Source organism: Sorex araneus, chromosome 5, assembly GCF_027595985.1.
Source record: "Sorex araneus isolate mSorAra2 chromosome 5, mSorAra2.pri, whole genome shotgun sequence".
NCBI classification, from domain to species: domain Eukaryota; kingdom Metazoa; phylum Chordata; class Mammalia; order Eulipotyphla; family Soricidae; genus Sorex; species Sorex araneus.
In genome coordinates, this window is record NC_073306.1 from 161,687,172 (window position 1) to 161,712,573 (window position 25,402).

Consider the following 25,402-nt stretch of genomic DNA (forward strand, 5'->3'; position numbering starts at 1 on the left):
AACCAGAGGCAGATATAAGACTTGGGGTTCCAGCGAGTGCTTGCAACCATGTATCCAGACTGTGAACTAAGCTTTTGCTCCATGCTGCTCCAGGAAGGGAAATGATTCAATTTCCAACTTTAATCTCCCTGGATTTAATTACTAAAATACAGAAATTGTAAACCTTTTTATCTCTTCATTCTCATCAGTGAAAAACTCAATATCAAATATTTCCTTGTCAATAGGGCTGTATTCCTGGGGGATAAATTCCAACAAAAATAGTGAGTCTGTGTTGAAACTCCAACAACAATAGTGAGTTTTGTGTTGAAATATGGAATGTAATCAAGGTAAAGAGAAGAGTGAAATTTATCAGTTACCCAGGCGGGGGTGGGGGGTGGGGGTGGGAGGCATACTGGGGTTTTTGGTGGTGGAATATGGGGACTGGTGAAGGGACGGGTGTTTGAACATTGTATAACTGAGACATAAGCCTGAGAACTTTGTAACTTTTCACATGGTGATTCAACAAAATAAATTAAAAAATAAATAAATAAAATTTTTTTAAAAATTCTGGGAACAGTCTATGGTGGTGGGGATGTGGTAAAAAAGAAACTTTCATTCCCTGCTGGTGAGAATGCTGTCTGTCTGAAAGCCCATGGAAAACAGTCTGGAGATTTCTCACTAAACTAAGAATTGAACTGCCACAATGACCCAGCAATCCCACTTCTGGTATCTATACCCAGGACACAAAACTGTTCATTCAAAAGAACATATACACACCATTATTTATTGTAGCACTTAGTACAATAGATCAGATATGGAGATAAGATATGAAATCAACCTGGGTATGTGATGATAGATGAGTGGATAATGAAGATAGTGTGTGTGTGTGTGTGTGTGTGTGTGTGTGTGTGTAATACTATGTAGCTATAAAGAATGATTTCACTTTAACCTGTAAGAAACCATGTTAAGTGAAGTAAGTCAGAAGAAGGACAAATACCGGATGATCTTATGCATCTGCAATATGTAGAGCAGGTGGGTGAGGAAATGCAGTGTGTAAAAGGGGAACTGCCTAGCTCCCCTTGGCCCCAAAGCATAGGGTAGAGAACAGAGAAGGATAGAAATTGAGGGGGGAAATTAGCATAACGGAAGTAACAGGGGGCAAGGGTCAAGGACATCAGATACATCAGTGATGTAGAGAAATGGTTTAGCTATATATGCAAACCACAAAACCAACAACGCTGGAAACTTAAGAGATCCAAACTACCACAACCAAACCTAAAAATGAGATGCAGGCTGGGAGGTGGGAGGGAACTTGGGACACTGATAGAGAGAAGGTGACATTGGTGGTAGGATTAGTGATGGGATATTGTAGGTCTAACACTCATTTATGAATAACTTTATAAATCATAGGGTTTTTTAAATTTAATTTATTTATTTTTAATTGGTGAATCACCATGAGGGTACATTTACAGATTTATACATTTTTGTGCCCATGTTACCCCCATACAAAGTTTGAGAACCCATCCCTTCACCATTGCCCATTCTCCACCACCGGTACACCCAACATCCCTCCTACCCTCCCCAATCCCGTCTCCCCCCACCCCACCCTGCCACTGTGGCAGGGCATTTCCTTTTGTTCTCTCCCTCTCTCTAATTAGGTGTTGTGGTTCGCAATAGAGGTGTTGAGTGGCCACTGTGTTCAGTCTCTAGACCACATTCAGCCTGCATCACCCTTCCCCCGCATGGCCTCCGATCTCATTATACTTGGTGATCCCTTCTCTGAGTTGCCCTCTCCCCAGAATATGAGGCCAGCTTTCAAGCCATGGAGTCATGGAGTCAACCTCCTGGTACTTATTTCTACTATTCTTCTATTCTTGGGTGTTAGTCTCCTACTCTGTTATTCTATATTCCACAGATGAGTGCAATCTTTCTATGTCTGTCTTTCTCTTTCTGACTCATTTCACTTAGCATGATACTTTCCATGCCGATCCACTTATACGCAAATTTCATGACCTCCTTTTTTCTAACAGCTGCATAGTATTCCATTGTATAGATGTACCAAAGTTTCTTCAACCAGTCATCTGTTCTAGGGCACTCGGGTTTTTTCCAGATTCTGGCTATTGTAAACAGTGCTACAATGAACATATAAATGCAGATGTCGTTTCGACTATACTTTTTAGCTTCTCTGGGATATATTCCCAGCAGTGGTATTGCTGGGTCAAATGGGAGCTCAATATCTAATTTTTTGAGAATCGTCCATATTGTTTTCCAAAAGGGCTGAACCAGTCGGCATTCCCACCAGCAGTGTAGAAGGGTCCCTTTCTCCCCACATCCTCTCCAACAGAAGTCATAGGGTTTTAATAAAATTTTTAAAAGTGCTAGCATCTTACTAAGTAATTTTGAAATTATATCTCAAATATTGCTTCCTTTTCTACTTCATGAGAAATATACCATGTACATATACTGTAGAGCTCACTGAGGAGAGATGAAGTTGACATGTATTTATTGTAGGAAACAAAAATTAAATGATTCAGCTACATATTAAGTATACTTCCTCCTAGACATGGGATAGAATATATGTTAGTATTGTAAGGTCTGTTTCTTATTGAGAAATTGATATATTTTTATGTTTTCTTCTTTGAGGTGGGATATAGCATATTCTAGGAGAAACTCAACATTGGGCCACTGCAGTTGATATGAAAACTATATTTCAAAAATCGTGATTGTTTGTTGTGAACCAGGAAGGGGTGTCATCCTTATCCGTATATCTCCCTTGGCTGCTATTGTGTCCTTTAATCCTTTAAAGAGAGAAATAGATACTGAAATGTGGGTTTGCCTTGTGTAAATAAATATCTCTCCATGTTTTATTTCAGTCCTGAGTTACTTAGAGAAAGTCATGTAGAATTCCCTAATTAGTGATGGCCAACTTGAAATGAGAGGCAGAAGATCAGTTCCAAGATAGAACCTGAAGGCTGTTTGAACCAATAAAGTATATTGTGAAAGGAGGCCAAAAATTGACCATGGGGGGTCAGAGGGAGACTCCAGCCAGTACTGGAAGAGAGGTGGATGAGTTTGGGAAGGTCAGTAGGAGAAACCCACTGAGGGGTCCATCGCGGTGAGTTGTACAATGCAGGTTAAGAATAGGTCCGCTTGGACAGAGCCAGAGTTTCCATTTTGAAACCCAAACTAATTCCTGACTATGTATGATCTGTCTATATCTATAAATCCATGTCTGTATGTATGTCTATATCACCTAGATCTATTATCTCCACAGGAACTACTAGGGTTATAGAAACAATTCTCATCTGTAGCTTTTTTTTTTTTAAACAAGCATGTGAAGAAGAAATGGGTATACCATGCGTAGCATGTTTCGGTTGAGCCTCTTCCTGGTGGCAGTGGTCAGTGATAGAGGACCACATGTGCCAGGGTTAGCTGCATGCCGGCAAGTACGATGGCCCCTGTGGTCTTGCTCAGGTCCCATGATGCACATTCTTGTTAAGAGCTCCTGAACAGACACACATGCTTACCATTTTTTCTTCTCCAGCAGAAGTCTTGGTGACTAAAAGAATTTAAATCAAATGAAATAAATTCTCTACAAGTGAATTTTTTTGCATTACATGTTTTACACTAGTATTAATATTTATATTTATATATTTTATATGGGACTGGAGCAATAGCACAGTGGGTAGGGTGTTCACCTTGCACGTCGCCGACCTGGGTTCGATTCCTCAGCCCATCTTGGAGAGCCCGGCAAGCTACAGAGAGTATCTCACCCTTATCTAACCTTTAACCAGTGCTGTTACAAGGAGAAAAATAGAAATCCACGGTGGCATTTTTGCGATTTTAACCTCATACTATTAGCAAGGACCAGAGCGATAGCACAGGAGATAGGACTGTGCTTGCACATGGCTGACCCGGGTCCAATTCCTCCGGCCCTCTCAGAGAGCCCGGCAAGCTACCGAGAGTATCCCGCCCGCATGGCAGAGCCTGACAAGCTACCTATGGCATATTTGATACGTCAAAAACAGTAACAACAAGTCTCAGAATGGAGACGTTACTGGTGCCTGCTCGAGCAAATCAATGAGCAACGGGATGGCAGTGACAGTGATATTTTATATATTTTAGGTGATCAATGTTACTATAGCATATCCACCACCAAAGTGCTCTGTCACCAGCATCTAGAGGTCCCTTCTTGTCCATCCCCATCCCATACCCCCACCCCCCATTCCTCTTTGGTAAACAGAGTTCCGTTGGCAGAGTCTTAGTGTTTGTTTCCTTTGGCATTTCTCTATTCTCCTGCTTTATTTGTGTTCCATATTAGTGTGAGATCATCTGTATTTTTCTTTCTTCTCTGACTTATTTCGTTCAACATGATACTATGTAGTTCCATCCAATTTGCATCAAAAGGCAAGATTCATCTTTTCGTATAGCTGAGTAGTCTTCCATTCTGTATGTGCAATGCCCTCATCTGTTGTTGGGTACTTTCCTGAATCTTGGCCACAGTGCTGCATAATGAATATAGGTGTGTATATATCTTTTCAAATTAGTGATTTTGTCTTCTTGGGATAGATGTTAAGGAAAGAAATTATTGAATTATAAGGTATTTCTAGTCTTAGTTTTTTGAGATGTCTCTGTTTTCCATAAAGGTTGAACCAGATTATATCTATCTCTACTCGCAGTAAATAAGGGTTCTTTTTAAAAATTGTGTCTGCCAGCATTGATTGTTTAGAGCCTTTTTTGATACAGTCATTCTCATTGATCTCATGTGATAACACATTGTCATTTTGCAAAAAATTGGTGATGACGAATACTTTTAATGTGCCTGTTGGCAAACTCTATGTCTTATTTAAGCAAAAAATATTAATCAAGATTTTTAACTTTTGACCTGTCTTCAACTTTATTTTTGTTTTCTTAAATAGGCCAGTCTTCAGAGACCTGAAATTAAGCTTGAATCACTAAAAGAAGATATTAAGGAATTCTTTAAAATATCAGGTGTGTAAGTTACTTTCCACCCTAATTCTTTAAGGAAAATAAGTAAAAATTTTATTTGGATGAATTATTGTATCCCCAACATTTAAAATTGCGTTACACTGGCTTGATAGCTTTCTACTGGGGGTTAATTAGAATTCTCAGAAATGTTAAAAAATGATGCAAAAACTTAGAAACCCTGAATGAGATTGGTCATCATTGGTTTTTGAATGCTCTAACTTTGTGGTCAAAATGCTTTTGATCATATTAAGAATCCCCTTTGCTTTTCATTTGTGACTTTTCCCCATCTACACTTCTTTCCTTTTCTCTATCCTTGGAAAGAAAAGGAAAAAAATTTCTCAGCGAGAAAAAAGTTGGGGGCCAGAGCGGATAGGGAATTTGCCTTGCACATGGCCGACCTGGGTTCAATCCCCGGCATCCCATATGGTCCCCCAAGCACTGCCAGGAGTAATTCCTAAGTGCAGAGACAGGAGCATTGCTGGGTGTGACCCAAAAAGCAAAAAAAAAAAAAAAAAAAAAATTCTCTTTTCTTATCGTTAGCTCATAGACACTGTTTAATTACTTAGATAAGTCTGTCAGCAGCTGGACTCTTGCTGATGGCATCTTAAAATAATTTGCCTCTTGTTTTTCAGAAGTTTATGATTTTTTTGTTGGTGTTTTTGTGCCACACCCAAGCGGTGCTCAGGGCTTTCTCCTGACGTGGCGCTCAGGGACCTTTGCTGGTAGGACTGGGGGACCCAGAAGTGATGACAGGGATTGAACCTGGGCCTAGAGTGTGTAAGGCAAGTGTCTTACTTGTTGTACTCTGTCTTGGGTCCTGTGTCCGAAGTTTTCAGACTAGCTAATGGCAATTAATTACACGTGACCTATCTCTTTGCCATGTGATCGACGGTTTCTTTTCTTTCAGTTGTACATTTATCATAACACTGAGAGTACAGCAACCACGCTTTGTCCTTTATCCTTTTGAGAACCTTAATAGTGGAAGTGGAGCGATAGCATAGTGGTAGGGCATTTGCTTGCACACAGCCGACCCGGGTTCGATGCTTCCGCCCCTCTCGGAGAGCCTGGCAAGCTACCGAGAGTATTTCGCCCGCATGGCAGAGCCTGGCAAGCTCTCTATGGCATATTCAATATGCCAATAACAGTAACAAGTCTCAAAAAAAAAAAAGGGAGACATTACTAGTGCCCACTGGAGTAAATCAATGAGCAACAGGATGACAATGATACAGTGATAACAATAGTGGAAGTAGAAAATGTTTCTTTCATCTTGGTACTATGATGATGCAGTCATTTTATCATTTTACTTAAAAAATTGATAAGTTTCTTTCCTTTTCTTTTTGGTGTTTGGGCCACACCTAGTGGTGATCAGGACTTACTCTTTATTCTTCCCTTAGAGATCTGGGGACCATAAGGGGTGCTGGGGGTCAAATCCAAGTCTGCTGCATGCAAGGCAAGCACCCTACCTGCTGTACTATTTCTCCAGCAGTGATGTGGATGACTTTGCTACTCATTTTTATTGATGACTTTGCTACTCATTTTTATTCAGGAAACATAGTCAAGAAATAATTCCTTAAAACAAATTTATGGAACAGTTGGCAATTGTAATGTTCTTTCACAAGGGAATATAATGGTATAAAATTTTAATGATAACATATTTCTAAAACTAGTATATTCATGTAATTTATCCCTTTTTTTTAAAGGTTGGGAGAAGAAGCTTCATAATGCTGTTTATAGTGAACTGAGTGTGTGAGTTTTTCCTATTTTAAGTTACTGTCACTTTTTCTCTGTTTACTTTGTAAGTAATGGAGTACAGCATGGCTATGTACACTCTTTGTGTTACTGCATTTTAGTGTTCATGTATAGTATTAGAAGCAAATAAAATTATAGAGTTGCCAGAGAATAATGGATAGTTCGGTTTAGTCACTAAATATTTTATATTATCAGTGTTATTAGAGACTGAGATATTTCATATAACTGAAGCATACTCACATTCTTTTTATTGTTGGCCTTTAATTTTACAGTTGTTTTCTCCTTTGTAACTGATCATTCAAAATATAATTTCTTTAAAAGTTGGTGTCATTGTGGAGACCATCGGTACTTTTGTTTAGCTGGATTTTCCCTTGGTCCTTTAAAGTGTATAGAACTGTTTATAATTATAAACTCTTTATAATTATATTTATAATGATAAAAAATGAAGGTCTAGAATGTTCACTTTTTTAGGTTATTCAATGTTCCTTTATTCATCGTTTTTATTTTTCAATTCCTGTATTCCAGCACCATGTTACTCAGAGGTGATATCGTGTAGAATAATCTGTAGTTTCCTGTCACCAGTGACTCTGTGGTTTAAGGGAGTTTTAATGTCTTCTGGGTGTTGTTGCTTTCACTACTCTCTGTGGACCTGTGTCTGGCATCTCTAGTCTCGAACATTCCTCTTTCCAACTTGTCCCTTTGAATCTGTTAGCTGGGAAATCAGAACAAAGCTTGCCAGAATTGTTTCTAAAGGAAGGAGACTCAGATGAGTGTCTGTGGCTCAGGCCTGGAGATACATTTGCCCAATAATGTTTGCTTTTTCCCTTATCACCATCTTTCCAGTTGGCTTTTGAATTTTTAAGTAACATCAGATATGGGTAATAAGTAGATATGTATCTACTAATTAAAGTTGCTGTGTTAATTCCTTTGGTAAAAGCCACCAAAGAAATAGATGATTATCACGATAATTAAGGTTTTAAATTCATAATATGAGATGCCACACGTTGATTGAACTAATGTAAATATGGTAATTTATCTCTATTACACAGAAAGCTTGAAACTTCAGTGTCTTTGTCTCAGATGCTGGTGGGATAAAAGCACCCAAATAATGGGTTTTCTTCTGAGGAGAATTTAATGATTATCTAGTATTTTCCTAAGAACCAATAATTGGATTTTATTTATTTACTTTTCTATTAACAATTTTTTGTTTTGTTTTTTAAAAAACTTCATATAAACACTGTGGTTTACAAAATTATATAATTTTGTAATTATATAATTCGGTTATTTCTGGCGTTCTGTGTTCCAACACTTACCCCATCACCAGTGTGACTTTCCTCCCCCCCACCATTGTCCCTAGTTACCAAGGCAGCCCCTCAAAACTGCCCCTTTTGTACAAAATAATTTATTTCATATTGCTTGTTACACAAAATAGCTAGTGGCATTATCAGAAAATAGTCAAGTGAAAAAAAAATTGTGAAGATTGTTATATCTCACAGTGGGGTCATTCAAGTTGCCATCTGAGTTTTGCTGAGCCTTTGTGGTCTAATGCATTCCTGAAAATTGCTCTTTTAGACTAACGCCCAAGAATAGTAGAAATAAGTACCAGGAGAATATTTCCATGGCTTGGAGGCTGGTCTCTCATTCTGGGTAACTCAGGGAAGGGACCACCAAGTAAAATGTGGTTGGAGGACATGTGGGGGAAGGGTGAGGCTGGTGGAATACAGACTAGAGACTGAACACAATGGCCACTCAACACCTCTATTGCAAACCACAACACCTAATCAGAGAGAGAGAACAAAAGGGAATTCCCTGCCACAGTGGCAGGGTGGGGTGGGGGGAGACGGGTCTGGGGAGGGGGGGAGGGATGTTGGGTTTACGGGTGGTAGAGAATGGGCACTGGTGAAGGGATGGGTTATTGAACTTTGTATGGGGGAAGCATGAGCACAAAGATGTATGGATCTGTAACTGTACCCTCACGATGACTCTCTAATTAAAAATAAACTAATTAAAAAAATAAATAAATAAATAAATAAAAAAAAAGAAAATTGCTCTTTGAGACAGAGTGAGTGCTCACTCACTTGGTGAAAAGGACAGTCTTCCAGGATTGGCCTTTCTTTAGAACACTACACTCTAGATTCAAACATTTTTAAATAAGTTGTTGGGATTTTTGAAGGAGACCAGTAATACCGCCATTTTTCTTGTGTTTCCTGAGAAAATTGAGAAATAAAGGCAATGGGAGATGAAAATAATGGATGCTTTCCAACTGATGATAGTTTATTTGGGATTGTTTTGATTTTAAATGATGTGGAAGCTACACACACTCAGTGGAAGATTGATCCTGTGGTTCTTGGCGCTGATTGTGTGCTGAAATCACCTGAGCAATGGAGAAATGCTGAGTTCTGGATCTCATCCTCCGAGATTATTCTGACAGAGTGTTTGTAATTGTGGGATGGCCCTCAACCATGCTGTTAGGAATTTTGAAAGACATTGTGAGTTTTCAAACCTCTCTGGGTGATTCAAATAAGAAGTAAAGCTTGAGAGCCTCTGGACTAAGCTACTATGTTCATTAGGTTAGATATATCAAGTGAATTTTATTAAAATGCAGTCGTATTGATTTGCTGTTGGTTTATGGTACAGCATTTGTGTAAACAATTTTGTATTCACCCCAGCTTTCTTGTCCAGCTATCCATGAATATTTTGTTATTTCTGTGTCATAGCTATTGCGAATAGCACTGTTTTGAGCATAGGGATACAAATATCTTTTCAAATTATTACTTTCATACTCTTTGGATAAATACCTGGGAATGGGATTGCTAGATCTTATGCTTCTGTTTGTCGTTTTTTAGTACTCTCTATGCTGTTTTCCATAAAGCCATACCAGTTTATATCCCGTCGTTGTTGTATGAGAGTCTTCATCTCCACGCCCTTGCCGACATGCTGTTCCTCGTCATTTTGATACTCACACATATTTCATGGTTTTGAGTTGCATTTCCCTTAAAGTAGGTGAGGCTGAACATTTTTTTCATATGTCTGTTGCCATCTGTGTATCTTCTTTGGAGAAGTGTCTCTTCAACTCTTTTTGATTTCCATTGTTCCTTTGTTACAAGTTGAATATTTTGACTATTTTATATGGTTATATATAAATATCTAACATATTTATATATGCTTTGTATATTTAATTATTGAGCTCTTGTCTGATATCTGATGTGCTAATAGCTTCTACCACAGAGTAGATTCCTTTTTTGTTTTTGTGGTACAAAAGCATTTTAGTTTGATATAATTTCATTCATTAAAATGTTTTACATCTATTCCTTTGCCATTAAAGTCAGATCCCCAGAGATGTCTGTGTTTTTTTTTTTAATATAGAACATTAAAAATAGTTTTGTTTTCTACTATTTACTCACGGCTTTAAGTTTTATATACAAATATTTAATCTACTGTAATTGATTTTATATATGATCTTAAACAATGACAGTAATTTTTTGCATATGACTCTGCAGGTTTTCAAACATCATTTCTTTTATGTGTCTTTATTTCAGATTTTTGTTTTGTGATTCCCATGAAGATTGCAATGATATTTCTGTATATAAAATAAATCTCTTTTTTTGTACTGGAGTCCACTTGTCATTATTTGACTAAACAGATTCTGTTCTTTTTCCCTCCCCTTTAATGTTTTGTTGTTTACTCACTTTATTACTTATTACACTTTGGGTCCTCTTTTACTACTCATTATCTTGCTCAAGTTCACATAATATTTTTTTTCTTTCATGTAGAAGAACTTTTATCATTCTATGAAGGCAGATTTTGTGGCATGTAATGTCCCTTAGGTTTTTTGTTGGCTCTGAAAAAGTATTTTTCATGATCTTTGAAATATAATTTTGTGTGGTAGAATATTCTTGACTGGTAATTGTTACCTCTCAGGACTGTAAATATGTCATTCCACTCTCTCCTAACCTGTAAATTTCCTTCTGAGAAATGTGATGATTGTCTGATTCAATTGCAATTGTGTGTTACATTTTCTTTTCCCTAGCAGTCTTTTCTGTTTTTTCTTTATTGTTGACTTGATAATATAGTACTAATGTCTCTTGGTATAGGTCTTTTTGTGTCTAAAAATTTGGGTCTTCTATCAGCTACCTGGATTTCTGTGGTTTATTGTTTTTTTTTTAGGTTTGATAAGCTCTTATATTGCTTTGACTAAGCTCAATGTGTTTGTTTTTTTCATCTCATATTTGTCTTTTAGCATACCCATCATTCATGTTTCCTCTTCTGGAGTCTGATAATTCTGAGTAGAATTTATTTATTCTTTTCCTAAACTTAATTCCTTTTTTTGTGTTTATCATTTCATCAGTTTCCCTGATTCTTTTCTCTTTGAAACGGAGTCACTTCTATGCTTTCACATGAGATCAGGCACATTCAGGGCAAGATGGCCGTAGATATGCTTGCTATGCTTTAAGTGGGAGCTTTATTTTAATTTTGTATTTTATATCTAGCATTTCTGTGTGGGTTTTTAAGGAATAGCTCCAATTTGGTGATGAACACCCTTTCTTGCCTTTTCTTTCTTATTTCATAATGATGTGTTCTTTGTTCAAATGTATTTGATGTCACTGATTTTCTTCAGAATAGTTATTTTAAAATCACTATTAGTCTCATCTTTTCCATGTCCATTGATTTTTTTTTAAAAAAGAGTTCTCCTTCTTATCCTTTCTACCATAGTATTTCACCTATGCACGTTTGCTTTGATTTTGCAGTCGGAGGCACGGTGGCCTCGTTATGGAGTTCTGTGTTACTGTTTAGGACCTCCAGTGCGTGGGGAGAGAAGCCCCAGTCTGTTAGGGGTTTCCCTCAGTTACCATGTAGTGGTAGGATGGAAAATTCGAGCTGGGTGTAAATTCCTTATGATCCTGTCTTCCCTTGTCACTAGAACCATTCCAGTTTGAGTTCATGATTTATGGTCCCGGATACCCTCCTGCGAACCCAGCCACAGTATCTGCAGTTGGTGGTGACCTGCTCTGAAGACAAATCTCCATGGATTCCCAAGTAGTAGGCAGGGTCACACAGCTACCACACTAGCATGTGCCAAAATAATTGAGATTTATCACACCCAGCTTTGAAAGGCAAGTGGTGGTTCCTCTGCGAAGGACCTAACAGGAGTCTTAGGTATATGGGTGTCCCCAGAGTCCTGGTTCTAACCTCACTTATCTGCACACCTGCACCATCTCAGCTCTTGACCCTGTCCCAGCTGTGACCACATCTCTAAGCTCCCTTTCCTGTGAGCTCTACCTATGGGCTTTGGGCCTCCACCTTCCAAAATGCAGATTTAATCAGGCATGTTTTTTTTAAAAAAAAAATTTATTATTGAATCACCATGAGATATATTTACAAGATTTCATGTTTTGGGCTTTAATCATATAATTATCAAACACCCATCCCTCCACCAGTGCACATTCTCCCACCAATGTCCCCAGTATATCCCCTACCCCTTACCCACCCTCCCTCTGCCCTCATGGCAGACAGTTTCCCCCATACTCTCTCTATTTTGGGGCATTATGTTCTGCAGTACAGATACTGAGAGGTCATCAGGCATCTTTCAATGGTAAACTGGTGCCAATTGTTTGAGATGTTTAGTTGGTTACTGGTTATGATTTGAGTCCTAGCATGGCTTATTTTGCCAGGTTTTCTGGGCGTGTAACCAGTGCATTTTTGACATATTTTCAACTCTTGGTGCTTTTTATTAAGAATGTAACTATTCTAAACACTCAACAACTGCTAGTGGGAATGTTGTTAGGTACAACCCCTGTGGACAATAATATGGAGAGTTCTTAGTAAACTTAGAATTGAACTGCCATATGACCCAGCAATACCACTTTGGGCTGTCTAACTCAGCCTCCCACCCAGGGCATGAAAACACTCTCTGAAAAGGACAAATGCACACCATTACTTACTGTTGCACTCAGTGCAATAACTGAGATATGTAATTAACTGAGGTGTCCAACAACGGATGAATGGGTTATGAAGATGTGGTATTTATACACAATGGAATATTATGCAGCTACAAGGAATGATGAAATCATGCAATTTGCTGCAACATAGTTGGAACTGGAATATATGTTGAGTGAAGTAAGCCAGAAGAAGTAAGAAAAGCACAGGATGATCTCATTTATCTGTGGTATATATAATTGGTATATAGAATATTGAATGAGGAAACGTAGCAGAAGGGGGTTGTGTAGATCACCCTTGACCCCAGTGTTTAGAGAGGAGAAGAACAGAGAAGAAAATAAATCAAGAGGGGAAGAAGAGAACTGGAAGTAGTGGGTGATCAGGTATCAGGGCTTCAGTTATACCAGTGGCACGAATGAGTAGTGTAGCCATATACCCAAAACAGACCCAACGAAGCTGAAAGCATGAGATCTAAGCTGCAACCACTGAAACTTTGTAATGTGCCTGCTAAGTTGATAGGTGGGGTTGGGGTGGGGTTGGGAGTGGGGCGGGAATATGGGGACAGTGGTGGAGGGAAGTGACACTGGTGGAGGGATTGGGGTTGAAATATTATATACTAAAATACAACCATCAATAACTTTGTAAATCATAATTCTTTAATAATTTTTTTAAAAAGATGCAACCATTCTAACTGGAGAAAGATCTGTACACTTATAATTCTGATGAAGATTAGTAAAGGACATAGCTTAGTACAAGAGAAAATTGTCCTTTCACTGAACCCTAAAATTGACTTAGGGTTCAAAAGCCTTGGGGGCATCAGTGGTGCAGAGGAGTGCCATGGCTGTTTCTAAAGCAGAGTCTTCAACACCAAGAACATTATCCAAGCTACAGCATGTGCCTGTCAAGGTGTCAGACTGGAGACACTGAAGGAAGTTGACACCGGTGGTGGGACTGGTGCTAGAACATTGTGTGCCTGAAACTCTACTATCAATAGCTTTGTAAATCATGGTGCTTTAATAGAATTTTTTAAAAAAGAAACCCAGTTAAATAACCCTCTTAAGGATGCTCAGGTTATTCTTCCAAAATTTGAGAGTGACTTTCTGAATAATTCTTCTGTGGTTGAATAAAGCCCTCGAGAGTCTAAGAATGTTGAAGTAATAGAACTCTTCACATGGAAGATTTTTTTAAATTGGTTTTTCAGTTCATTTCCTTTAGTCTTTAATATCCTACATAAGAGAAACTGTGCACTAATTGTCTTTCACTTAGCAGAATCATGTCAGCTACCAATCATGTCACAAAGGCAAAATTCCATCTTTTTGACACTGGTATTCCATTCAGTATGTAGGAAAGTGCACACTAGGTGTATTACATGCATTCTGTATGAGATGTAGCATTCCTAACAACCCTATATGATGTAGGATTTTTAAAAATGATGTTATTTTAATATAAAAAATTTTAAATCACTATATTACTGAGAAAACATCTGGTTACTATGTTGGTGGTCAAGAACAGTGCCACAGCAAGACTTCTTTCTTGCAGTTTGATCCAAGGCTCAAACAGTTGAAGGCATCGTGTTCGATGAGATGCATTCCTCACCTGGATCAAAAGTGTTACAGAACAAGAATCATGTCTCATCATGTATTGTCTCATATTGCATGAGTATTACTAAAGATGGTTCTTCTGTGCTTTTGAAAATAAAATAAAATTTGTCATTGGTTTGTAATGCTATATAAATTTGAGGGAATATAAATTTACACCAAAGGCAGCTATTGTAGTTTCACCTTCGTAAAATATAACCAGAAACGCAAATAATTTTCATTTCTGATTGGGAGAAATAAAATTGGGAGAAATGAAAATAATATATGTTATCAAGTTTTCATAGGCTCTTTCACTCTATGTAGATGCATGGAATTGTTTTATTTAATTTTTACACGAACTCCAAAGGTAATTTCTTAACAAAGGTATCAACTTATTATCAAGCATAATTTAGTTGCCTCTTTTTGTCTCTAGGTTTCCTTTACCTAGTCATCCTGCCGCGCCTCCTGAACATCTCAAGGAACCTTTGGTGTACATGCGGAAAGCACAGGTTGGCTACTGTTCATATGTAACATTATTTTTCCACATCATGTTATGTAATGCAGAGTGAAAGGTCCTAATTGATATCAAGAGTCTGTGTTTCTCTTTATATAAAAGACTGAGTAAGAACCACTAAAATGATGTGAATAGTATTTCTTTACTCTTTCCTTTTACTTTCAATAACCAAAGGTCACATCTATTTAATTATGGTAATCCTGAAAATATTGAGCCAAGGAAAGGCCATACTGACCTGAACTTTAAAATGATAAAAATATTATGAAGCAATATGTTCCACATGATCTGTGATATTAAATGAATGAAATGGGAATGAATGACTCATTTTTCCTTTAAAATTTTTGACTTTTGAAGCCAATGCCAATGTTACCTATTTGAAATAAATTTGTTCTCACAGCAAGTCGTTTTGAACTAATTAATTGCATTTTGTTACAGAATTCAAATTCTCTCTCAAGATAAAATGGGCTGAAACAACTAAAACTGACTTTAATAAAAACAATAAAATAGATCCCTAGCTTCTTCATAGAGCCTCAGAAAGTGTCAGAAAAATTACAGTCTGCCTTCAGACAACTCTTATATGCCTATCACTCACCTTCAAACAACTCCTGTATGTCTGTCACTCACCTTCAGCAATTTGTCTTTCTTCACTCCTCAGAAACTTTCTCTTACTCTGGATTATCATATTGTTCTAGAGCAGTAGATTTTAGACAGATTTTATTTTCAACTTTTAATTTTAAAAAACCCTTTAAAGTGGTGAAATAAGCAATATAAACAAAGAACATGAAGTTATTTCAGAAAATGTGTCATTTTATTTCGCTTTTCAGGGGGTACCTATAGAACTAGTAATCAGACTTTATTATTGATATGTCATAAAGCATAGTTAAAAATGATACATGTGGAAAAAAATTCTTTTGTCTTTTGTTGTAAAGATATAAAATTAAGAAAATAAATGCAGTAAAGTGTGGGTTTAAGCATTTTTTTTGTTAAATTTGAAATTTTTCTAAAGGTTTAGAGAAAGAAGCAGTTTTTAGCATGTCAGTAAAATTTTAGCATTTTAGTAAAAATTTACTTCCATATTTTCATTTTTTTTGCCCTTATGTACTTAATTTAATTTTTAAAAATTTTTAATTTTTTTAAATTAATGAATCACCATGAGGGTACAGATACAGATTTATATATTTTCATGCTTGTGTTTCAGTCAGACACTGCTTGAGTACCCATCCCTCCACCAGTGCCCATTCTCCACTGATGACCCCAGCATCTTTCCCTCCCCCCATCCCACCCCCTCTGTGGCAGGGCATTCCCTTTTGTTCTCTCTCTCCTTTTGGGTGTTGTGGTTTGCAATGGAGGTATTGGGTGGCCATTGTGTTCAATCTATAGTCTGCTTTCAGCACACCTCTCCCATCCCGAGCAGGTCCTCCCACCACACTTTACTTGGTATTCCCTTCTCTATCTGAACTGCCTTTTCCCCCAGCATGTGAGGCTGGCTTCCAAGCCATGGAGCAAACCTGGTGCTTATTTCTATTATTCTTGGGTGTTAGTGTCCCATTCTGTTGTTTTATATTCTGCAAATGAGTGCAATTCTTCTATGTCTGTCCCTCTTTTTCTGACTCATTTCACTTAGCATGATACTTTCCATGTTGATTCACTTATATGCAAATTTCATGACTTCATCTTTTCTGACAGCTGCATTGTATTCCATTTGTGTAGTTGTACCAAAGTTTCTTTAACCAGTCATCTGTTCTTGGACACTTGGGTTTTTTCCAGATTCTGGCTATTGTAAATAGTGCTGCGATGAACATATAAGTGCAGATGTCATTTTGACTATATATTTTTACCTCTCCAGGATATATTCTCAGAAGCTGGGTCAAATGGGAGCTCAATTTCTAATTTTTTGATACTTCCATATTTTCTACGACTGCGTTTGCAGTACAGTGTCAGACCTAAGTAGTGGCATTGGAGAATGTACAACCCACAAAGCCTAAAACATTGGTAATCCCTCTTTCAGGCTGTTTGCCAGTGTCTGCACCAATTTATTCATTCTTTAAGAGCAGGACTGTGCTTTTTATTCTCAGCACCTAACCCAGTGCCTGGCCTACAGAACACTCTTGGTAAATGTTTATTGGAATAATAGGTTCTCTCTCTTTTTAATTGTTCGCATTGATTTGGTACATTCAGTATTCCAATACCAATCCCACTACCCCTTCCCACCACCATTGTTTGCTGTTTTCCCAACCACCACCCAAGCCTTCCCCAAAGTGGCCCTAAATGATTTATTTTAAATTACTTGTTATGATTAATTCACTAAAAATGATCAAAACAGATTTCCTTAAAAGAAAGTGTGAAGATTCTTGTATCTCAACCTGGAGCCAGTAAGCACTTGTATAGAAGATAACTAACATGTTGTTTGTAGGCTAAGCCCTGTGGTTGCCTTACTGTACGTCCCATTCAATGTGGTGTGCTGCTCCTGGCAGGGAAGTGGAGTATGAGATGTTGCACAGCTGCTCCAGGAATTCTAAAATTTTGGTGGGGCGATAAAACTGGAGTTGAATTATTAACTGGATGGCGACTGTGGACTCCGGACGCATCTCTGCAGCTTGCTGATCTCTATTGAGATTTATTTATGAGTTTTTGAATCATGGCCAGTTAATGAGCTTATTTGGTGCCACTGGAGACAGTTCATGGGCGTGACTGCCAGGCTCCCGGGAGAAAAGGAGAGTGAGGGCAGGCCACCCATCCCCGACTCCATGGAAGCCTGGAGAGTTTGGTCACAAAATCCATGTACCTGAGTTTTCCAACAGATGCATTCATGCAATAGGCTCGCCTGAACCTGTGGGGTCAGACCACGAGGATGGCTGTGATTGGGTTCTGGAGGGTTTTGGCTGCCAGGGTTCTGCTGGAGCAGGTAGGGGGACTCACGTCCCCGCCTCCCACCCCTCCAGGATGCCTTGGATCTGAAATTCAGGCTGGCTTGAGACCTGGGGGCATCTCTCGAAATAATAGGTTCTTTAACCGTGATCACAGGGAGGAAGAAGTCCTCTGGCTGTTAAGCCTGTCCTTGCTGTTCTACATCTGTTCTTGTGTTACCTATGTCCTTTCGCTTTCGCTCCTGTGTGGCAGTTTTGCTTGAAAGCTACCTTGTCTGGACTGCCGATGGTCCTTCCATCATGTTCTGTTGCATCTCATGTTCAGTCTATCTGCCATTCCAACAGTTGGCTTCAGGTTACCTCTGCTACCTACTGCCTCCTTTCTCATTGAATACTCAGGAGGTAAATCACAATAAAAAGTTCTGTCTTTATTAGCTAGTATCGACCCATTTCATTCCTTTCAGTGGTTCATTTTGATGCCATTCGGTGCTCCTATCATTTGTTTTCTCTATTCTAGTTAACGTTTTCATGCTTTTGGTCATCTCCCATGCCTACTTCATCTCTGCCTCATTCATTTTTAATATCTGCATTTTTATTAAGAATATTCAGGTCTTCTCATTGACACTTTCAGAGTTTTTTTCTTGGTTGAAACAGTTTTTTTGGGCTTGGTAGTCAACTGTTTGTACATTCCTTCTGTGAGAAGTACTGTACCAGCTCAGTACATCTAGAACTGAGTTTATTATATTATTGCTAAAGTGAGCATCTCTCCATGACCTTCAAATTCCTCTAAATTGTTTTACAGCATTACCATAGTCATTTAGACTTGAAATATCTTTGATTTCAGTTTTTCATATCCAAGCAGTCCCTAAGTTCTGTCAATTATTTCCTTTCCATCCCAGAGCCTTTCCTTTTCATTATCAAGGCCATTTCCATGATGATGAAGATAATAAAAACTAATGGCTATATTCAATTGTTTACTTTGTTTCAGACATTATGCTTTTAATTCATATCCTTATTTTATCTTACCAACTTTCAATCTCTCCCCATTTCCTCATATTTTAAAAACACGATTAACTTTAAACACAGGCAGTTGAACACTTACTTAAAATATAGCTCACTGTCTTCCAACAAACTGTCAGTGACTCCCCAGTGCCGAATAAATAAAGTAAGTGCCTTCTTACTCTAGTGCTCCACAGTTAAGAACATTTGCTCTGCCCCAGCCTCCTCTGCCTTACCCATCTCTGTTTCTTAAAACTGTCCTATTTGCCTTCCAGTTGAGTCCTTCTACCAGTGGTTCGTGCATCTTGGACACCTTTCTAGTCATGGGAAGCCCTTTTGGCCTGCTTTCCATTATGAAAGTCCCAGCTCTCGTGGGGGCTCAGTGCGAAGAGCGTCCCTTCTCCCATCCTGGCATGGTTTCTGTTGGAAAGAACCTTTGGCTCTAGGACCTTTGTAACAAGCACACTGTCACTGGAGGGCCTTTTATCACAAATTGCCTTGTATGATAGTAATGTGGGAACACATCCTTCTGACCATTGTCACAGTGAAAGTGGTTGCCATTTGACATCATTTTTGCATGCCCATTGCATCTAGTATATTGACCTTTATGTAGCAGGAACTTAGTAAGTTTGTGCTGAATTATAAAGGCATTAATCATCTCTTCTGCCAATGTTTACACTATTTAAAATCTAGTTACTAGATGCCTGTTAGTAGAAGACACTCTTGTTATATGCTGTGGAGATCCTGGCATAAAGGTACAGATTTTGCCATCAGATAACTTAGTGATTTAATCTTTGAAGTAAGACTTGAACACCAGTAGCTAAAGATAAAAAGTGCTGAGTGGTGAGGAGTTCTGTGGGAGCCCTGGGAAGGTGCAGCGCCAGTGGAGTCCCCATAAGATTTATTTCTCTTTACAACCAAAACAATCTTTTTAAAGAACTAATTGGGTAACTCTTTACAAATCTCCCTTTTATATAGTAAAATACTTGGGCACAAAATTGTTTGAAACTCTGCCCTCGAAACATTTGATTCTTATTTTTCCCGAGTTTCCTGTGTTATTTTCAGTTCACTTGGTTTTTAGTGACATCAGAAATGTATCAACTTCTTGGCATCCTTAGCCAGCTACGAGTGAAGCTTAATTTTTCGGCTGGGAGGAGAACTCTTTAGACTTCATTGACTTTTCCCAAAGCACATGTGTAGGGTGCTAGCATGAGAGATACACCAGAGAGGGTTCCACAGACAGAGAAGTTGGGAAATGAGGGACACACTTCCTCTTGAAGAATCACAACTTATTTTGTTATTTTAAAAAATAGATTGAATTATTTTTATGGGAGGGGGGAAGTGCCATGAATCAAACCGAGAGCATCATATGTGAGTCATGTGTACTGTCACTGAGTCACTTCTATAGCCCAGTATTGGGCTATTAGATTGACAGAAAGTTTTAGACAATTAGGAAATTCTTACAGGTCTACCCAGTTTCTCCTATTATTAGCATTTTAACACTGATGTGGTACAGTGTTATAATTAGTAAACCAATATGAATGGTTTACTAATTCATATTGTTAACTAAAATTCACATTTTATCCATATTTCTTAGTTCTAATCTATTTTGTTGCTCATAGTATATTTTGGTGTGTTAAAGGTTTAGTGAACTTCTGCCATGAGCAAAGTGTTTAATTTTATTTAATTCAGTGTTCAAATTTGTTTGACCATAAATTCTTACTTCTATATAAACAACTTTGCTATATATGTCAGATAAAGCAGTATTTAAAGAAATTGATACACAGTGTGATAACTGAGTATTCATGTGAAATAATCTTAGTAAGCATATAAAGCTCTGGTTTTGTGGCAGGTGCCATTCTGATGCTTTGAAAATATCTACGAACTTAATATGCATGGCAACACTATGAGATGTTACCCTTAGTGTTGTAGGAGCTGAGATTTGAACCTGGCAGTTTGGCTCTGGAAATGTCCAGACATACTCGAGCTATGATGTCCAGATGACTTTGCTGTGTTCTCTGACAACCTAGTCACCGTGACAGTGACACTTTCCTTTTATACTGTTTCACGTCAACACACCTGTCTTCACTGGTCTTTCTGCTTCCTGTCTTTTGATTCGCAAGACTTAGACTAGTATGTGGATTCCTTACTTTTGCTAACCAAATGGAATGCTTGCGTCTCTTTCTCACTATTCCCATTTTGCCTGTTTTCTCACAGGAAGCCTCTCCATCCTCCTACTCCTCTCTCCTTGTGGAGTCACAAACTCCCAAACACTTTCTGTCTAATCTAATCTAATTATACGCGACTTCTTCAGTTGTTCTGGCAGGTGACCCTGCACTCATCCCCATATGACTGCTGTTCCTAGGAACTGCCTTCCAAATCCCATGTCTTTTTATTTTTTCAATTTAAATTAATTTATTTTTTAATTAGTGAGTCACCGTGAAGGTACAGTTACAAATTTACCCATTTTCGTGCTTGTGTTTCCTTCATACAATGTTCGAGAACCCATCCCTCCACCAGTGTCCATTCTCCACCACCAATGAACCCAGTATCCCTCCCACCCCCCAATCCTACCCCCCCACCCCACCCTGCCTCTGTGACAGGGTATTCCATTTTGTTCTCTCTCTCCTTTGGGGTGTTGTGGTTTGCGATAGGGGTATTGAGTGGCCATCGTGTTCAGTCTCTAGTCTACTTCCAGCACGCATCTCCCTTCTCACTCGGGATCTCCAACCACATTTTACTTGGTGTCCCCTTCTTTATCTACCAAATCCCATGTCTTTGTGGCAAATGTGGCCATAGCCTCCTGTGAGACAATGGCGGCTTTTGACAGATCTCGGTTGCTCGGCTGTATCCTTCCTTCCAGTTCTCTGCCCGGAGGTTTCCTACTTCCTGCCACACTATTTGGGCTGTCTGAAGGACAGTCCTCCGTTTGAACCGTGTGCCACTCCGTTTTGTTAAGGTGAGTTGAAGTCCTACAGGTGCGTGGGAAGTTTCCTGACTCCCTAGAAGAAGAGCAGTTGGGAGTCTCACCCGGAGTTAGGGTCACTGCCACCAGGAGTAATCGTTTTATGGGAGTAACCTATCTCTGCAGCTGGAAAGACTCTCATTCCAGAGCACCCGCCCTTTCGAAGATGCTTCATCCCGTGGCCCTTGCCTCCCTCCTTCCTTAGCTCAGGGTACATACCCTCAGCTTTCCTTACTTGGGTTTGGTACCCCTACCCCTACCCCCACCCCCACTCCATGTCTTTGTGGAGTCCCTGTATGTACAAAATTAGTGTTCTCCTATTAACGTGTTCCTGGTGTTGATCTGATTATTTGACTAGCACAGGGAGGAGCTCAGAGGTGGGGAGGAGCCCGGCTCTCTATCCTCACTCTTAGTTCGGGAGCAGTTGTGTGTCTTCATTCCCTCTCCCAGGTCTGCCCCGGGGCCTGACTCAGGGTATGCTCCATCAGTATCGTTTAAATGATTATGTGCTAAAAACTGGAAAAAGTCCCTCCTATAAAATATTCATATCCTCTCCCCTAGTAATCCCACTTCTAGAACCATTTCTCAAGGGAAGAATTTGAGAAATGCAACTTGTATTCATGATGAGATTTTAAAAGAATCTAAGTAAGACCTAATTAAATGTAATGTGGTTTCTCCAAAGACAGTGCGGTACAGGGATCAAAAATACCATTTTAGAAGAAGCTAAGTAGGAAAGTGAGTATAATATATTCTTAAATATTCTTAAATGGACAAAGCAAAATTTAGTTAATTTTATGATATATACAAACATGTATATATAACATGTATCCGGTTATACACATACATGCATAGAAATAAGGGACAGAACACAATGTCAATAGTGGCTGCTTTTAGCTGATCTGACTTTTTGGATACTTATTGATTATTTTGTTCTTTGCAGGTTTCCTCCTCCTCTCTGGCCAGTCACATGTTTTCTAAATTAATTTGACTAAACAAAAGTCAGAGAAGAATGTTAAAATCATTTTCTACTATTTAGATGGTTAATAGTTATTTTCTGTGGGAGGAGAGATGAGGGTGAATAAAATTTAAAAAAAATTTATACTTCCAAAGAATATATTTATGGTTTTTTTACAGACTTGCATTTGATTGTTTAAAATATAAAGTAGTAAAGTGATCACCAGTGCCTATTTGAAGATTTCATTGTAATCACTTTTTTTCTTTTGATGATTATTTTGCCTCTATGGCTTAGAAATTGCCTTATTTGTAACACTTAAAACCCTTTGGGTTAATATGATAGATTCCAATTATTAGGGAAATTGATTTTAAGAACAGAGTAATTTCATTTGGAGAGGATATGGGTTTGGGTAAAAGGTAATGTCTTCCTACTTAAACATTTTAAAATTAAAAGACCATTAATTTAAATAAGTTTTCAAAATTCTTTTATATGTTTTGTAAGTCTTTTTGTTAGAAACCATTACTTTTTAAAATACTATGTTGAAAAACTTACTTGCTGCCTCCACATATATCTTTTTTTCTTGGTGTCCATATATACACTGGAAGCTTAGTAGTATGAGAATATAGGGCTACCTTGGAAAAGTCCTGCCAGCCTTCTCAGTGTCTCTTAGATATGGCACAGGAAGTGAGGAAGACATGCCAGGCAGTCAGTTTTCTTTCATTACTTTTAGGACTATTTTGTTTAGTTGTTTTGTCTTGTTCTGGGGTCACGGAGTGATGCTCAGGGATCACTCCTGACTCTGTACTCAGTAGTTACTCCTGGTGGTGCTTGGGGGACAATATGACAACTAGAGGAATTGGTATATCTAGCTTTCTGTTTCTTTGCTCATTTTTATTTATTTATTTATTACTTTTTGGGTCACTCCCGGCTCCGCACTCATGAATTACCCATGGGGCTGCTCAGGGGACTATATGGGATGCTGGGAATCGAACCCGGGTTGGCCGCATGCAAGGCAAACACCCTACCCACTGTGCTATTGCTCTAGCCCCTATAATTTTATTTTTTTTATACATATGTGAGAGTAATTATCTCTTTACAAGTTCACAAGCTCTTTTATGATTGGCTGAGAATTAGACTATTTGCAAGCATAACTCAACAGCTAGTTTTTTTTTTAGTATAACAAGATAAATGATACAAATTTTGGATTGAATTTCTGATTTTCATGATCGTGATTAGAATAAAAATACCATTTTTAAAAATTAACTTTCTCCGACCTACTTCTTCCACATTCTGTCGTGTTTTGGTTTGTCTTTGAACCACACCCAGCAGTGCTAAAGGCTCTGCTAGAGGCTCTCAGTGGTCCCGGCGCTGCTCAGAGATCACTCTTGACGGTGCTTGGGGCCCTGAGGTGCTGCTGGAGAGCAAACCAGGGTCGGTTGCTCGCAGCGGGAACCCCTTAACCCCCGTTCTGTGTCTCTGGCCTCCGCTTCCACAGGCGGGAGTGGGGGAAGTAAGTGACATAGCCTTATTAGAGAGAATTGAATTTAAACAGAGATACGAACGTTGAATAAATTTAATCCTGGTATTTGGGAATTGGATGTTGAAAGTAAAAGTGGGTTGTATTGTTATCCTCAATGTTTTATCATGAGTAAGGCAGCCGAATATGTTTTTTCAGTTTTGTATCTATTTACTGTGTATTATATATGTGTGCTATGTACGGTGTGTGTGTCTGTGTGTGTGTGTGTGTGTGTGTGTGTGAGAGAGAGAGAGAGAGAGAGAGAGAGAGAGAGAGAGAAGATAGAAAATTGAAAATAAATCAAAAGGGGAATTTGGGGATATTTTATGTACTTTAATCAGTGTTTTTTAATTCATGAAATTTATTTTTATATATTTAATAAACTAAACCTATATGTTTCACGCTATAATTCTATCACTCTATATTTCTCTCATTTTCTTCCTATTTATTTATTGCATAGACCATTATATCAAAACTGTTAGAAATCCTCACAACATTTCTTGGAGGAGAAATCTGCTCTGTTATTTGGGTTCTTTTATGTGCTAGAGAAAGTGTGACGTGTGCCCTGACAGGGATGGACAGGGTTCGGTGAGAAGCCCTCGGCAAGGACTTAGCTGGCATGTGGGCAGGAGGCCAGGTGACAGGGCACAAGGGAGGTGAGGAGTGGAAAGGGGAGAAGATTCCCAGTAAGTTAGGATTAAGGAGTGTGTTGGGCATAGAAGAATTTAGTACGTTTCAAATGAAGAGAGTGATGTATTTTAAAAAGTATAAAAAAAAAAAGAAGCTGTGACTGATAGTGTTCAAACTCTGTTCTTGCATGATTATTTTCACAGTTATGTCACTGTTAAAGCATGCTCCAGCTTTACTCGATGACAAACACATACAGGAGTTATTATTATTTTTATCATTATTATTTTGCTTATTATATTGCTTATATTGACTGGTTATTACTGCCCTCCCCTCTACGAATAACATTATACAGAGTCCCTCTTCTTGTCAAAACTTTGGATTTGGGTAATTTTAAAATTTTTGTTTCAGTAGGTCAGAGTGGCCTGTGGATGGACTCCAGTAAAATATGACATTGTAACTTAGTATTGATAATATGTGACCTGCTATTAAAATTAACAGTTACTGAAATTAGTTCAGTCCCGAAATTAGTCAGTAACTGTTCATTTTAATAGCAGGTCACAGATTATCAATACTAAGCTACAATGTTATATTTTTACTAAAGTCCATTCACAGGACTAGAGCCATAGCACAGCGGGTTGGGCGTTTGCCTTGCACGCAGCCTGCCCGGGTTCGATTTCTCCATCCCTCTCAGAGAGCCCAGCAAGCTACTGAGAGTATCCCGCCCG

General features: G+C 38.5%; 1 protein-coding gene across 3 annotated transcripts in view; it reads left to right on the top strand.

The window, feature by feature from the left end:
- TBC1D19 (TBC1 domain family member 19) overlaps positions 1-25,402 on the top strand; it is a 136,874-nt gene that overhangs the window by 10,542 nt on the left and 100,930 nt on the right. For all 3 annotated transcript variants that reach the window (XM_055138627.1, XM_055138628.1, XM_055138626.1), the window contains exons 2-4: positions 4,899-4,971; positions 6,669-6,714; positions 14,665-14,740. In XM_055138627.1, coding sequence (XP_054994602.1) covers positions 4,899-4,971; positions 6,669-6,714; positions 14,665-14,740 — 195 coding nt within the window. The remainder of the gene's footprint in view (positions 1-4,898; positions 4,972-6,668; positions 6,715-14,664; positions 14,741-25,402) is intronic.